Source organism: Ranitomeya imitator, chromosome 9, assembly GCF_032444005.1.
Source record: "Ranitomeya imitator isolate aRanImi1 chromosome 9, aRanImi1.pri, whole genome shotgun sequence".
Taxonomy (NCBI): domain Eukaryota; kingdom Metazoa; phylum Chordata; class Amphibia; order Anura; family Dendrobatidae; genus Ranitomeya; species Ranitomeya imitator.
The window spans coordinates 38894706-38912105 of record NC_091290.1 but is presented as its reverse complement, the minus strand read 5'-3'; the positions used below and the strand labels follow the sequence as shown (position 1 = coordinate 38912105).

The following is a 17400-nucleotide window of genomic DNA, read 5'->3' as shown; positions in this document are numbered from 1 at the left end:
ATACTGAACAATGTTTTGAAAATGTGGTTTCCATTTTTCCATCATTTGCAGACGAGTAACACATCTATCCATTCTGTGATTTCCAACATTTCACGATATTTCTTTCTTGGAGTTGCAATTTCAATGCTGAGTGTAAATGTGTAAAAGTGCACTCAACAGAAAAGGAAAATGCCAACAATTTGCATGCATCTAGGCAGATATTAAAATACTTAGACTGGCATATTACATATTAACGTTTAAGAGGGAACACATCAAACTTTTTTTGCTCCTTACGTTTGGTTTACCTGTGAATAATGGAGCTTGTGGCGTGTGTGCACAAAGTGGATTACCAAGTTATACATAGAATCACAATATCCCTAAGTCTCGCCTTCCCCTTGACAAGCATATCTGAGGACAGCCACAGACGAAGCCTTTACAACATTTCAGGTGAAGAATTATTCTTTCCATATGTTTAACTAGTTCAGTTTTGTTCTTTACTTATATGTAGCCCAATCCTATCATTGGCTCTAATAAAAAGTTGTATTTATTGACGATATGTATAGATCCTAAAAGCTGCCATTGGCACTCAATAGCAGTCATTTCAAAAGGGACTGTCGGCACAGAATGACTGTTCAAACCGGTACGGTCAGCATAGTAGAATGACTGTTCCAACCAAGAAGAGGCGCTCAGTGCACCATGGCGCGGCCACACCTAATTTTCCCTTTATTTGCGCCCTCTCCTATGTTTGACAGCTTTGGCTTTATAGAACCAGAAAAGGGCAGCGATAGATGAAAAACAAGTAGGTGGGACAGTGCAAGGAACTGTTTGGCCATGTTAAGGGTGCACTGAGCGCCTCTGTTTGGTTTGAACAGTCATTTTGTGCTGACCGATTTCTTTAAAAATATAACAAAACACACATTTGTTTGACAGCTATCCATTTAAAACTTCCCATACAGATATGCATGCTCACCCAAATTGAGGGGGCAGGTTTTCAATGAGGTGAAGGGAGTAAGGGCTCATGCTGATGTCTGGGCATGGACTGGCCGTGGTTCTCTCGAACAGAAAGTGATAGCCTCATAAAAATATATGAAGCCTTCACGCATGAGTAGCGAGAACTGCAGCCGGTCCGTGCACTGAGGTAGACATTGGACTAATTTGCACGGATGTCTGAACAAGCACTAAGAATATCTATACATTTAAAAAATAAATTGTGATCAGAGGGGTCTGGATATGTCAAGATCCTCACCTATTGCAAAATCAAAGAGGCTTTCACACTTCAAACATCGTGCACTTTTTTTTTTTTTTGGCCTGTAAGCAGATCATTATCGTGAGCGAAATAGGAACAGTGAAAGGTCTACAGAGTCCTGCTAAGCAAAAGTCCGCAGAGACGCAACTAATGACTTATCTGTCAGCACATTTCTTAAAAACGACCAACAGGGTGAACTGCAGAAGACATGCACAATAACGAAAGAAATAAGCCGCAACCTACATGAGGAAACCAGGTTTATCTGCATCGTACAATTCAAACAGTTCATTTTATAGAACAAGATAGTTTCTCATATATATAAGCATAACAAAAAAAAAATTAAAGCTAATGGTCCCAAAATGTGCTTTTTTCAGTATGAAATTTAACATTGGGAATGCTTCCATATGAACAAAAGCCAAATTGATAAACGGTTTAAGAATTACAAGAAATCCCTTTCGAAGACACGTAAATACATGTTCGATATATTCTTTATTTCTCTTAGGCTGCATTCACACAGTGATACCATCCAAGATAAACCAAATCTTTTTCTCCGGTGTCATCCTAGTTTCTGTTTTTTTTTGGGTGGGGGTGGGGGGGTTTAGACAACTTTTTTTATCTATCGACTCAATGGATCAGTTAAACGGATAAAAGTCAGATGCAACAAAGAAGTCAGTCTTCCGCCGTTCATCCGTTTTATACTAATGCTCATAGACTTTTAACGGCAGAGTGCGAACTGCAAAAAAGGATGAGAATAGGATCTGCTGAGTCCAACAAATCTTTTTTTTTTTTTTTCAAAACTTCGAGTATTGATCATTGAAATGATTTATCGGTGTCCTGTACGAGAAGAAAAAACAAAACAAAAAAAAAACACAGCACTATGACTAGGATAAGTTCACATGAGTATTTTTTCGGTCCATTTTTGGTATTTTCATAGGCAAAATAGACCATATAAATAAATAATTAAAGGCAAAAGGCTATAAATTTCAATGGGTGCATCATTTGTATCCTTGTGGATGTAAAAAAAAAAAAATGTCAGTTTTTCTGGATGAAAAATTGCCAACGTTTCATCGTGTGAACGTAGTCTTAAATCAAAGATGTTGAACCCGTCACTCAAGCAAGTATTCAGCAACAATGTCCCATTAGGCTCAAGTGTTTATCACAGGGGGAATGCCTGATTTTGGTAAGGAGGCGAGACGTGTTAAAGCTCCAAATCCATAAAATGTCTGTATTAAATTTTCCACGAAAATGATTAATATCCAGTCAGAGAAAACATTAAAACCTTTACTGCTGCAGACTTCTAGCAACGGAAGGTGACACTTATTTGGGGGAAAGGTGTAAATACATTTGCCAGGATTAATATATTTAGTTGACTATATAAAATAAAGTTCATTGCTGACCTACGAATTTTACTCCGGAAAGAAAAAAAAAGGACATTTTTTGTGGACAATAATTTCACAGTCTGGTACACGTGGCCTTAAAATACAAAGCCACAATCGTGTAAAGATGGTATATGCATAGTTCAAGTCTGCTCCGACCCAAAATGCAAGTCTTACAATGGGTAGTGATGCCACTACCGGTCTCTAAACTGCTGGGATAAAGACTGTAAATCAAGCAAATGATAAATGACGCAGCTTCTTAAGTGTGGAAAGGCGACACATTAGGCCAAGTCATAATTGGTGGTTATTTCTTTACACAGTTAGATATTGTCTACTGGGATCTTCAGGACCTCCGCCATGGCAGCTAATTTTCGCTTGCGTCCTTTTACTTCCTCCTGAGGTGGAGTTTTAAAACATTCCTCAGAATGGATATAATGCAGAGCCATTTCGCTGTAGGCATCCAGGATCCTCTTCCGCTCCTCGGCTGTGAAATCTACGGAGTAAGGGTGCACCTGGACTATGTGGCGCTTAATAGTGCTGACCTTCAGGGTGGCTAAAGTCCCACCACACACCATGCAGATGAGACCTTGACGTCGACAGTCATAGTCCATCATGAATTCTGTGCGCCATCGGACCTGGTAATTAGGTTTTGCACTATTGCATGGGGGCGGCAGGGAAGGGGTAGTTTTAGGTGTCTTGGACAAAGTTGGTAGAACGATTTCTGGGTGAGGACTGCTGACTGCAACATATGATCCATTTCGTTCGGAGGTGGTTGAGTCTTCTGTGTTAAGGGAAAATATAAGAAGAACAGTTATAAAAAAAAAAAGTAAAAATATGTGAAAAAAAAAAAAATGAATGAAATAAAAATAACCGTTCTATATATTACACAGTTTCTCATCAGCAAAGACCAGGAATGTAACTATAACTGGCCAAAGTCCAGAAAGATGACCCAACACTAAGGGGTTGACAAAAAGGTGACTCAAGTCCTATTTCAGGGACATACACAAATAGGCAGAGACCTGTCAATCTGGCCAAGTCCCACCAAGGTCACTATTCACCTAGTCCCCGACTTCTGTTTGTTAAACTATTTTTTCTCTAAAATACACCATCACTTCATAGTAAAACATAAATCCCTGTAATGTTGAGGCAGCATAAATCAAAGGTTTCCTTTTTTCCGTTTTTAAATCCTAATCCTTTGAGTGTGTGGTTCAAAGCAGGTTTGCACGATCGTTTAAAAAAAATAAAAGTTATCAGTTTCAATCAGAAAATTAGGATCATTTTTTTCCCCACTTGTCATCCGAATGTAATTCGTTCTTTTTAACAAGCAGATTCAATCCAAGAGGTAAAAAAAAAAAAAAAAAAAATTGCTGCTCAGCTTTGTCCCAATGAATAACATCGGTCTGATTGCAGTCCTTTTTTTTCTTCTACGGACAGCACTCAGACTGAAATTATGGTTGTGTGCTAGACACAGCCAGACATGTGAATGGAGAACACTACCTGACATCTTTGTACATAACTTTTCCAAGTAATAGGGATGGTTCACACGGCAATATTTTTCCGATCCAGGTGCACTCCATAAATAAAAAGACTGTACTCAGACCAATGATATTCAATGGGGCGGTGCCAGATGAGCGATTTTTTTTTCACGGACCAAATCTGGTTGGAAAAAAAAAAATAAAAATGTAGCATGCACTAGTTTATCCCGTAAATCAAATGCCATCAGTCTATGTGGGAGCAAAAAAAAAGAAAGAAAAGAATGAAATACTACTTTTTATACGCTGGTGTGAACGTGGCCTTGATCAAATTTGTATCACTCGACTTCAATATTTTGTTAACCCCTTCACGACCCAGCCTGTTTTGACCTTCATGACCTGGCCACTTTTTGCAATCCTGACCAGTGTCCCTTTATGAGGTAATAACTCAAGAACGCTTCAACGGATCCTAGCGATTCTGAGATTGTTTTTTCGTGACATATTGGATTTCATGTTAGTGGTAAATTTAGGTCGATAATTTTTGCGTTTATTTGTGAAAAAAAAGGAGATTTTTGTATACTAACCGTAAAATCTCTTTCTCTTAGCCTCTAATTGGGGGACACAGGACCATGGGTGTTATGCTGCTGTCCACTAGGAGGCGACACTATGCATAATCTGAAAAAGATTAACCGTGGCTCCTCCCCTGCAGTATACACCCCTGGACGGCGTCAGCCTTCTCCAGTTTTGTGCAAAAGCATTAGGAGGGACGTAACATGAATAACATAACCATGCCTATAAGAAGGCAACTATGTACGAGCTCAAGAAAACAATATGAGAACTCAACAGTAACAATGGCCCGGAAAGGGCAACAGGGTGGGAGCTGTGTCCCCCAATAAGAGGCTAAGAGAAAGATTTTACGGTGAGTACACAAAAATCTCCTTTACTCTGTCGCCTCATTGGGGGACACAGGACCATGGGAGGTCCCAAAGCAGTCCCTGGGTGGAAAGCAATGGACGAATATTGTGTAGACAGGCCCCTACACTTGGGGCACCGCCGCCTGCAGAACACATCTACCCAGGCTCGCGTCCGCTGAGGACTGGGTATGAACTCTGCAGTGTTTAGTAAACGTGTGTAGGCTAGTCCAAGTGGCCGCCTTACACACTTGTGCCAAAGCCTGGTGCCGAATGGCCCAGGAGGCCCCTACTGCACGTGTAGAGTGTGCCGTAATACCGTCTGGAAGAGGAGAATTCTTAAGGGGGTAGGCCTCTTGTATGGTGGATTTGATCCACCTGGTCAAGGGTAGCTTTGGAAGCTGGCAGACCCTTGCGGCCGCCTTCCGGAAGGAGGAAAAGAGAATCAAACTTCTGGAAGGACATAGTCCTAGACACATACAGGTCCTTCTCAAAAAATTAGCATATAGTGTTAAATTTCATTATTTACCATAATGTAATGATTACAATTAAACTTTCATATATTATAGATTCATTATCCACCAACTGAAATTTGTCAGGTCTTTTATTGTTTTAATACTGATGATTTTGGCATACAACTCCTGATAACCCAAAAAACCTGTCTCAATAAATTAGCATATTTCACCCATCCAATCAAATAAAAGTGTTTTTTAATAACAAACAAAAAAACCAACAAATAATAATGTTCAGTTATGCACTCAATACTTGGTCGGGAATCCTTTGGCAGAAATGACTGCTTCAATGCGGCGTAGCATGGAGGCAATCAGCCTGACACTGCTGAGATGTTATGGAGGCCCAGGATGCTTCAATAGCGGCCTTAAGCTCATCCAGAGTGTTGGGTCTTGCGTCTCTCAACTTTCTCTTCACAATATCCCACAGATTCTCTATGGGGTTCAGGTCAGGAGAGTTGGCAGGCCAATTGAGCACAGTAATACCATGGTCAGTAAACCATTTACCAGTGGTTTTGGCACTGTGAGCAGGTGCCAGGTCGTGCTGAAAAATGAAATCTTCATCTCCATAAAGCATTTCAGCCGATGGAAGCATGAAGTGCTCCAAAATCTCCTGATAGCTAGCTGCATTGACCCTGCCCTTGATGAAACACAGTGGACCAACACCAGCAGCTGACATGGCACCCCACACCATCACTGACTGTGGGTACTTGACACTGGACTTCAGGCATTTTGGCATTTCCTTCTCCCCAGTCTTCCTCCAGACTCTGGCACCTTGATTTCCGAATGACATGCAAAATTTGCTTTCATCAGAAAAAAGTACTTGGGACCACTTAGCAACAGTCCAGTGCTGCTTCTCTGTAGCTCAAAAGTGGCTTTACCTGGGTAATGTGGCACCTGTAGCCCATTTCCTGCACACGCCTGTGCACGGTGGCTCTGGATGTTTCCACACCAGACTCAGTCCACTGCTTCCTCAGGTTCCCCAAGGTCTGGAATCGGTCCTTCTCCACAATCTTCCTCAGGGTCCGGTCTCCTCTTCTCGTTGTACAGCGTTTTCTGCCACATTGTTTCCTTCCAACAGACTTACCATTGAGGTGCCTTGATACAGCACTCTGGGAACAGCCTATTTGTTGAGAAATTTCTTTCTGGGTCTTACCCTCTTGCTTGAGGGTGTCAATGATGGCCTTCTTGACATCTGTCAGGTCGCTAGTCTTACCCATGATGGGGGTTTTGAGTAATGAACCAGGCAGGGAGTTTATAAAAGCCTTAGGTATCTTTTGCATGTGTTTAGAGTTAATTAGTTGATTCAGAAGATTAGGGTAATAGGTCGTTTAGAGAACCTTTTCTTGATATGCTAATTTATTGAGACAGGTTTTTTGGGTTATCAGGAGTTGTATGCCAAAATCATCAGTATTAAAACAATAAAAGACCTGACAAATTTCAGTTGGTGGATAATGAATCTATAATATATGAAAGTTTAATTGTAATCATTACATTATGGTAAATAATGAAATTTAACACTATATGCTAATTTTTTGAGAAGGACCTGTATATACGCAATGCCCTGACAAGGTCAAGCGTATGCAGAGCCTTCTCCCATCTATGAACCGGGACCGGACAAAGGGAAGGCAGAGAAATTTCCTCATTGAGGTGGAAGTTGGACACAGCCTTCGGAAGGAAGGATGGGACCGTACAGAGGACTACCTTGTCCTGGTGAAAAGCCAGAAAGGGCCGTCTGCAGGAGATTGCTGTCAGTTCAGACACCCTGCGTAGCGAGGTGATTGCCACCAGGAAAACCACCTTCTGGGATAGAAGGCGGAGCAGGACCTCCTTACGGGGTTCGAAGGGTGGTTCCTGCAATGTTGTCAGGACCAGGTTGAGGTCCCACGTTTCTAGTGGTCGTCTGTAGGAGGGATCCAATCGGGAAACCCCCTGAAGAAATGTCCTTACTTGCGGCTTGGTAGCAATGCGCCTTTGAAAAAGCACTGAGAGGGCTGACACCTGGCTCTTAAGCGAGCTCAGGGACAGCCTGGCCTCCAGACCCGATTAGAGAAAACCAAGTAGTTTGGGGGAGGAAATAAGGGAATGGGGTCTGGCCACGAGATTCGCACCAGATAAAGAAAGCTTTCCAGGCACGGTAATAAATCTTGGCAGAGTCTAGCTTCTGTGCCCTGATCATGGTCCTAATGACGTCCGGCGAGAGCCCTGCCTGGGTTACAACCTAGGTTTCAAGGGCCACGCCGTCAAATTGAGGGCCCCTGAGTTCTGGTGGTAGAACGGGCCTTGTGATAGAAGATTGAGGCGGTCGGGGAGGCGCGAGGGGGCGTCTGCTGTAAGTTGTACGATGTCGGCATACCATGTACGTCTGGGCCAGTCCGTTGCGATTAGGATGGTTGGAACTCCCTCTTGCTTGATCTTCCTCACCACTCTGGATATCAGGGGGAGAGGTGGAAAAATGTACAGGAGCTGGAACTGGGTCCAGTCCTGAACCAGAGCGTCTGCTCCGAGCGACCGCAGATCGTGTGTTCTGGCCATGAAGTTGGAGACCTTGGCATTGAAGTGGGATGCCATTAGGTCCACATCCGGGGTCCCCCAGCGATGGTAGATCTGGCGAAAAAATTTCGGGATGGAGAGACCACTCTCCCGAGTCTATTCCTTGTCGGCTGAGGAAGTCTGCTTCCCAGTTGTCCACACCCAGAATGTGGACCACCGAGAGAACTGACCCTGTGTCCTCCGCCCCGTGGAGGATGTGTGACACTTCTCGCATTGCCTGGGTACTGCGGGTCCCCCCTTGGTGATTCACATATGCTACAGCTGTGGCATTGTCCGACTGTATTCTGATGTGAGAGGCTGCCAGTAAGTGATGGAAGGCCCTCAATCCCAGGAGGATGGTGCGAATTTCCAGGATGTTGATGGGCATGGTCGCTTCCACTGGGGACCACTTGCCCTGTGGTGTAGATGCACCGCACCCCAACCAGTCAGGCTCGCATCGGTGGTCAGAACCTTCCATTGACCTGTGAGAAAGGATTTCCCCTTTGCTAGCGAGGTTGGCTTGCGCCACCAGTGCAGGGACCTCCTGGTTGATGACGTTAGCCGGAACTCCCTGTCGAGAGAGAAAGGGTTCTTGTCCCAGGACTTGAGGATGGCTAGTTAGAGAGGCCTGAGGTGAAACTGGGCAAATGGGACCACTTCTATTGCTGCCCCCATCCTGCCGAGGACTCATGGCAAAACGGAGAGATCGAAGGGGTTTGCGGAGGAGGGTGCCAACTCCTAGGCGGAGAGCCAGTGCCTTGTCCTTGGGAAGGAGCACTAGACTCCTAGAGGTGTTGAATAGCATTCCCAGGAAGGTCAGAGACAGACTCGGGGTTGGTGATGACTTTTGTAGGTTGACTAACCAGCCCATGCGACTCAGAGTGTCAATTGTGATTGAGACGCTGAGCTCGCAGTCCTTAAGGTGGGAGCCTTGATGAGTAGATCGTCCAGGTATGGAACGACTACTATGCCTCTGGAGTGCAGGATGTCCATGGTGGCTGCCATGACTTTGGTGAACACTCTGGGATCCGTGGCTAGTCCGAACGGGAGAGCCACGAACTGATAAAGGTCCTGGTCCATTGCGAACCTGAGAAATCTCTGATGAGCGGGTGCAATAGGTATATGCAGGTATGCGTCTTGTATGTCTATGGAGGCGAGATATTCTCCCTTCTCCATGGATGCAATGATGGACCGAAGGAACTCCATGCGGAAGTGACGGACCCGTACATATTTGTTGAGCTGTTTTAGGTCCAGTATGGGCCGTATGCTGCCTCCTTTCTTGGGAACTACGAATAGATTGGAGTAGAACCCTCGGAAGCGCTCGGCCGTGGGGACTGGTACTATGACTCCTGCTTGAAAAAGTGAGGAGACTGTTTGGTGGAAGGCACAAGCCTTGGCTGGTGGTTTTGGGGGGACAGAGAGGAAGAATTGGTCCGGTGGGTTGGAGGTGAACTCTATCTTGTATCCAGAAGACACTAGTTCCCTGAACCACCTGTCTTCTGTAATAGGCAGCCAGACTTGATGAAAGAGCAAAAGTCGGCCGTCTACGGGTGTGGTGTCTTCCGGAGTCTGTGAGTCATGATGAGGAGAAAGTCTGAGATTTTCCTCCTCTGGGCTTTGACTGGGCTGCTTTTGACTGCCAGGTCTTGTCCGACCTTCGCGTCGAATGTGAGTTGTCCCTGCGTGGGTAACGGTTACGATTTTGTGCTGGACGCGAGACGGACCAGCCCGAGGCGTTCCGAAAGGATCGGAATCGAGTTTGGTTACGCTTCTTGTAAGTGCGTTTATGTTTCAGTTGGGGAAGAGAGGTACTTTTACCCCCGGTGGCGTTGGATATCATTGTGTCCAACTGTTCACTGAAAAGTCGCCCACTGAGGTAGGGGAGGTGCGTGAGGGACTTCTTTGAGGCTGCGTCCGCTTTCCATTCCCGCAGCCAGAGGATACGCCGAATTGTGATGGCGTTTGATGCTTTCCCCTCTTGCTAAATCCAGAGCTGCATGAAGCATATAATCTGCTACAACTGCTATTTGAACTGCTTAGTCTGACAGCTCAGGAGCGGATGCTTGGAGGCCAGCTTGTAAAATTTTGGCCCAGGCCAGAATGGCCTTGGCAGCCCAAACTGAAGAGAACGCGGAAGCCAGGGATGCCCCTGCAGCCTCGAAAATTGAATGAGCCATGCGTTCTACCTGCCGGTCTGCTGCGTCCCTGAGGGTTGAGCTATCTGGCAGTGAAAGGAGGGACTGTGCTGCTAGCCTAGAGACTGGGAGATCCACCTCGGGTGGATCTGTCCATTCCTTGGTGTCCTTCTGTGGGAAGGGGTACCTTTCCTCCAGATATTTGCAATTAGCGAATTTTTTCTCAGGCTGTGAGAGCTGCTTTTTATGGATCGCCTTAAACTCTGGGTGGTTAGAGAAAACCTTAGGCGGCTTCAGAGCTCCTTCAAAAGAAATCTTGTGTTCTGGGGCCTCTGGTGGCGGATCAGAGATGCCCAGCACCCGATAGATGGAAGAGATTATGTCCCCAACTAGCGCTGTATTGCTAGGGGGGGATTTGGATCAGGGACCCCTCAGTTTCCTTGTCTGAGTCACAGATGCCTTCCGAATCCTGTGTATCACTGAGGCGTCCCCTGCTGGGTGAGCTGGGGCGGAGGCCTTCTCTGGTCAGTGATTGCGGAGATCTGCATTGTCTGCCCCTGGAAGGGGACGGTCTAGATGACCTGGAACTATGGTGTCTCTCCCTAGAAGGGGATGACTGTGTGCTATGGGATGACGCAGATGGACTTGACCTATGGGTCCGCTTGCGTCCTGACCTAGACGTGGATGTGCCAGGGTCGTCCTGTCCCCGAGTCAAGCTCTCCCCTTGCTGCATGGGCGGACATACCGCCGGTTCAACCGGTGCAGCTGCAGCGGGGCCCGGAGGCTCTGGGGGGCCTCTGCAGAGCGGCTAATATAGAGGGCAATCTGGCTAGTCTATCCGGCCCCGAGGGCCCCCTGGCCAGATTGCCCTCATGTGCGGCAGGCATGGAGCAATCCCTGCAGCTCCGCTGCCTGCAAGAGAAGATGGCAACGGATCTGCAGGGAATAGATGCTTCCTGCTTCCTTTCTCACACACAGACAGCAGCGGCTCAGCTGAATGACGTCATCATTCCGCGCTGCGGCTGTGCGAGACAGGAAGCTGCCGGCGTGCAGCTTCAGGATAGGATCCGTGTGCAGAGGTGAGATATCTCCTGTCTTCTTCACAGCTACTCCTCCTCCCGGCTCGTCCTGTCTGGCACCTTCTCCCTGCACACACTTCCAGCCTGTGCGAAGGAAGCTGCAGCTGTGCAGGACCTCAATCACCCCCTGAACAGGAGGTAAAGAACGGCCTGAATGTGACGGATTGTTTGCAGAGTACAGAGGGGAGGCAGGGGCTGCAGTCAGAGACTAGAAGCAGTGATTTACTGACTGTGACCCCCGGAGCTTTGTGTTCTCTGGTCAGTGCAGGATTTTCATCCACACACAGCAGGGACCAGAGAGCTCAGAGCTGGGGAACACAGTCACTAAATCACTGGGTCTATTCTCTGACGGGACTCCAGTCATCACTGCAGTATCAGATCCAGGCTGGGACTGACCCCTGAGCCCATCCCCCAGTGAAGACTTTTTCACATATACTGTATCTGTTGCATCAAACACACAGGTACAATACATAGACACATATAAGGGTATGTTTCCACTGTCAGTAAACTCTGCGGATTGGACGCTGTGTACATCCGCAGCATCCAGTCCGCAGCGTCCTGATGTTACAGCATAGTGCATGAGATTTCAGGAAATCCAATGTCCACTATGTATGCAGCGGCACCCGCAGCTTCCCTGCAGAGACGGACATGCGGCACATCTTTCTAGACCGTAGCATGTCTATTTATCTTGCGGAGATGCTCAGTCTCCACAAGATAAATATCACAGTCTAATGTATAGGATGCGGTGATTCCGCATGTGTTCAATGAACACATGCGGAAGCATCACTCGTACAAAAGCTGGCAGCGCTTTGGACCAAGCGGACATGTGCTGCATCTAAAGCGCTGCCGATTCCTGACCGTGGAACCATACCCTTATACATTAATGTATACTATGTCACATATGCAGTAGACACAGGTGTTTATTATAGATGGGCATATTCTACAGTATATATATATATATATATATATATATATATATATATATATATATATATATATATATATATATATTACCCCCCCCCCCCCCCACCGGATTTAAAGGCAGGATAGCGGTGGGGCTATAAGCGGAAGGGGGGGCCCTGTGAGGGGTCCCCCTGAGGCAGTATAGAGCTGGTGCTGCCGCAGAGACAGGGGCGCAGGGAGCCCTGTCTCTATTGTGCCATGCCTGCCTGCACTCCCCCCCGGCCCCGACAGGAGCCCGCAGCTGGGCTGGGGTCCCTGGATGCAGCCGCAGTGTGCTGGCCCATGCTGCTGGGAGCTGCAGAGTGCTGCCGGGAGCTGCAGAGTGCTGCCTGTACAGGCCCTACCTGAGGCGTCTCAACCTAATGCCCCCAGAGGGGGATTAGGGAGGGTGCTGCTGTCACCATCAGGGGGCTTTATCCTCGCCTTGACCTCAACCAAGAAACCAAAAGGAATTGGGGAAGGAGGGGGGTCTCGACTTCGAACCAGCACCTGAGGGACTGGGGAAGGAGCGACATGGGGAATAGCCATCTCAACTTCAAAAAAGTTTTAGGTGTGCCTTCTATGCGACACTAAGCAAAAACTGGAGAAGGCTGATGCCGTCCAGGGGTGTATACTGCAGAGGAGGAGCCGCGGTTAATCTTTTTCAGATTACGCATAGTGTCGCCTCCTAGTGGTCAGCAGCATAACACCCATGGTCCTATGTTTCCCAATGAGGCGACAGAGTAAATGGAAATTTGGCAAAAATTTCACAATTTTCAAATTTTGAAATTTTCTTCTGTTAAACCAGAGAGTTATGCGACACAAAATAATTATTAAATAACATTTCCCACATGTCTACTTTACATCAGCACAATTTTGGAAACAAATTTTTTTTTTTGCTAGGAAGTTATAAGGGTTAACATTTGACCAGCGATTTCTCATTTTTACAACTAAATTTACATAACTATTTTTTTAGGGACCACCTCACATTTGAAGTCAGTTTGAGGGGTCTATATGGCTGAAAATACCCAAAAGTGTCACCATTCTAAAAACTGCATCCCTCAAGGTGCTCAAAACCACATTCAAGAAGTTTATAAACCCTTCTGGTGTTTCACAGCAGGAGAAGCAACATGGAAGGAAAAAATGAACATTTAAAGGGAACCTGTCACCCCCAAAATCGATGGTGAGGTAAGCTCACCGTCATCAGGGGCTTATCTACAGCATTCTGTAATGCTGTAGATAAGCCCCAGATGTAACCTGAAAGAGGAGAGAAAGACGTTAGTTTATACTCACCCTGGGGCGGTCCCCCTGCGGTCTGGTCAAATGGGTGTCTCAGGTCCGCTCCAGCGCCTCCCATCTTCATTCCATGACGTCCTCTTCTGGTCTTCACTCCGCGGCTCCGGCACAGGCGTACTTTGTCTGCCCTGTTGAGGGCAGAGCAAAGTACTGCAGAGCGCAGGGCCTCTCTGACCTTTCCGGTGCCTGCGCATTGCAGTACTTTCCTCTGCCCTCAACAGGGCAGACAAAGTACGCCTGTGCCGGAGTCGCGGCGTGAAGACCAGAAGAGGACGTCATGGAATGAAGATGGGAGGCGCCGGTGCGGACCTAAGACACCCATTTGACCAGACTGCAGCGGGACCGGCCCTGGGTGAGAATAATCTAACCTCTTTTTCTCCTCTTTCAGGTTACATCGGGGGCTTATCTACAGAATTACAGAATGCTGTACATAAGCCCCTGATGACAGTGAGCTTACCTCACCATCGATTTTGGGGGTGACAGGTTCCCTTTAACTTTCTAGTCACAAAAATTATCTTTTAGCAACAATTTTTTTATTTTCCCAAGGGTAAAAGGAGAAACTGGACCCTGAAAGTTGTTGTACAATTGTCCGGAGTACGAAGATACCCCATATGTGGGGTGGGAGGGGGGGAAACCACTGTTTGGGCGCATGACAGGGCTCAGAAGGGAAGGAGCGCCATTTGACTTTTTGAATGAAAAATTGGCTCCAATCTTTAGCGGACACCATGTCGCGTTTGGAGAGCCCCTGTGTGCCTAAAGATTGGAGCTCCCCCACAAGTGACCCCATTTTGGAAACTAGACCCCCCAAGGAACTTATCTAGATGTGTGGTGAGCACTTTGAACCCCCGAATGCTTCACAGAAGTTTATAACGCAGAGCCTTGAAAATAAAAAAATCATTTTTCTTTCCTCAAAAATTATTTTTTAGCCCGCAATTTTTTTTTTTTTACAAGGGTAACAGGAGAAATTGGACCCAGAAAGTTGTTGTCCAGTTTGTCCCGAGTAGGCTGAGCTCGGAAGGGAAGTAGTGACGTTTTGAAATGCAGACTTTGATAGAATGGTCTGCGGGTGTCATGTTACGTGTGGAGAGCCCCTGATGTGCCTAAACATTAGAAACCCCCCACAAGTGACCCCATTTTGGAAACTAGACCCCCCAAGGAACTTATCTAAATGTGTGTTGAGCACTTTGAACCCTAAAGTGCTTCAAAGAGGTTTATAATACAGAGCAGTGAAAATAAAAAATCATTTTTTTCCTCAAAAAAATGATTTTTTAGCCCGAAATTTTTTATTTTCACAAGGTTAACAGGACAAATTGGACATCAATAGTTGTTGTCCAGTTTGTCCTGAGTATGAGGATACCCCATATGTGGGGGGAACCACTGTTTGGGCACACGTTAGGGCTCAGACGGGAAGTAGTGACGTTTTGGAATGCAGACTTTGATGGAATGGTCTGTGGGCGTTATGTTGCGTTTGCAGAGCCCCTGATGTGCCTAAACAGTAGAAACCCACCACAAGTGACCCCATTTTGGAAACTAGACCCCCCAAGGAACTTATCTAGATGTGTGGTGAGCACTTTGAACCCCCAAGTGCTTCACAGAAGTTTATAACGCAGAGCTGTTAAAAGAAAAAATCATTTTTTCCCCACAAAAATAATTTTTTAGCCCCCATTTTTTATTTTTCCAAGGGTAACAGGAGAAATTAGACCCCCAAAGTTGTTGTGCAATTTTTCCTGTGTACACTTATTCCCCATATGTTTGGGTAAACCACTGTTTGGGCACATGTCGAGGCTCGGAAGGAAGGGAGTACCATTTGACTATTTGAATGCAAGATTGGCTGGAATCAATGGTGGCAGCATGTCGCGTTTGGAACCCCCTGATGTGCCTAAACAGTGGAAACCCCTCAATTTTAACTCCAACACGCCCTTAACTCTAATCCCAACTCTAAGGGCTCATACTCACTTGCGTGAAACACGGCCGAGTCTCGCATGGTAACACCCGGCTCTGCCGCCGACACTTGGAAGCGGAGCGTGCAGCTCCATGTATTGCTATGCGGCTGCACGCTCTGTTCTGGAGTGCCGGTGGCAGAGACGGGTTTAACATGCGAGACTCGGCCGTATTTCACGCGAGTATGAGCCCTAACCATCACCCTAATCACAACCCTAAACCCAATACACCCCTAACCCTAATCCCAACCCTAACCACAACACACCCCTAACCCTAACCACAAGCCAAACCCTAACCCCAACATACCCCTAACCCTAATCTTAAACCTAATTCCAAGCCTAACCCTAATTTCAACCCTAACTCTAGTTCCAACCCTAAGGCTATGCGCCCATGTTGCGGATTCGTGTGCGGATTTTTCCCCACCTTTTTTGAAAAATCTGCAGGTAAAATGCACTGCCCCTTTTCCGGGCTCAAGTACAACTCCTCCTGTACCTGCAGGTCTGGTGAAATTTTAGTTAACCCTTTCACCCGATCTGCAGGAACGCGATCCTGCCATGACATCACATAGGCGTCACAGGTCGGATTGGCACCGACTTTCATGACGCCTACGTGGCGTCACAAGTCGGGAAGGGATTAAGTGTAGTTTTTGTGTTATTCGTATATGATACGCTCACCTGAAACCATATATAGCTGCACACAGTGGGCTTACCATTTATTTCTATACAGATTTCATTCCCGCCATGTGCGTGTCCTCCAGGTCTATGGCCTGCGGCAATTTTTTGCTCCCACTCCTCCATGACGACGGCCTTCTCCTGATCACTCAGGTACGTGGTATCTGGATGCTTCTGTTGGATGTGCATCTTCACGGTGCTGATTTTTGGATTCATCAGTATCGCACCGCATACCATGCAGATTAACCCATCCTTTGCTGGGGTGTAGTCCATTAGAAACTCCAGCTTCCAGCGGTCGTGCTGATACCTACCGGGGTCCTTTACTTTACCTTGAAGTCTTCCAAATGCAAACTCCCAAGAAGCACCTTTACCTTCGGGTAACACACCAGCCCAGTTAGACTCTTCCTCCTCGGGTTCTACAGAGTCACAATCAGGAACATTCACAATGTTTAGCCCACGGTCTACAACACAATCAAAGAGCAGCAAAGGTTAGAAGTATAAAGCAAGGCTGTGCAGTTTCTTAGCATTTTGAGGCTTTTTCTATTTTTTGGTGGAGAGGTAAATCACGCCAAGACATTGTGAAGAAACTGCAGAGTGTGGTCTCATCTTTGATGGATCCAATGGCTTTCTGGTTGCTGCTTACATCTAGCTCAGTCTCCCTCCAGCTACAACTACTACTGCCATGTTGAAGTAAAGAAAGATTTAAAAATTACAAATTTAGTATAGTTCTTCTGCTTCGCTATGTCTCTTTCCTCATGTGCAGGTATTGCAGGACCTTGGGTATCCATGGTTACACCTACTGAAAGCGGCAGTTAGCTAGTTGCTAGTGGTTGTAACCATGGATACCTTAGGTCCTGCAATACCTGCACATGAGGAAAGAGACAAAGCAAATCATAAAAACTATACTAGATGTTTGCTAATATTAATGTTACACGTACTACGTATTAGGATAGGATCTTGGACATGGGAATATCCCTTTAAACCTGTATCCGTGTATGACCACAATTTTACAGTTCATGGATACAAGCTACATAAAATATTGCCTATGATGTACTGACTTATAGCTTGTATCTAAGCACAGAACTAAACATATTTCTATCGGAAATAATCAGCAAGTTTGTCAATAAGACACACTCCTGAAGGAAAGGTTATCATCAGAAAATCACTATTTAAAATCAGGTTTTTGTTTTAAATGTATTTTTAAATTCTTTTTTGCAAATGTTGTGTTTTGTTTTCCTGTGTTTTTAAAAAAAAATAGAAATCGTGCAATTTTCACATTGTCCCCTAGGGCTTTTATTAGACTCTTAACTT

General features: G+C 46.0%; 1 protein-coding gene across 2 annotated transcripts in view; it reads right to left on the bottom strand.

Moving 5' to 3' along the window:
- Positions 1–1465: 1465 nt before the first annotated feature.
- ZFTA (zinc finger translocation associated) overlaps positions 1466–17400 on the bottom strand; it is a 36908-nt gene continuing 20973 nt past the window's right edge. For both annotated transcript variants that reach the window (XM_069739685.1, XM_069739686.1), the window contains 2 exons: positions 16128–16550; positions 1466–3382 (listed from right to left, as the gene is read on the bottom strand). In XM_069739685.1, the coding sequence (XP_069595786.1) occupies positions 2922–3382; positions 16128–16550 (884 nt within the window). In that variant the 3' untranslated portion in view covers positions 1466–2921. The remainder of the gene's footprint in view (positions 3383–16127; positions 16551–17400) is intronic.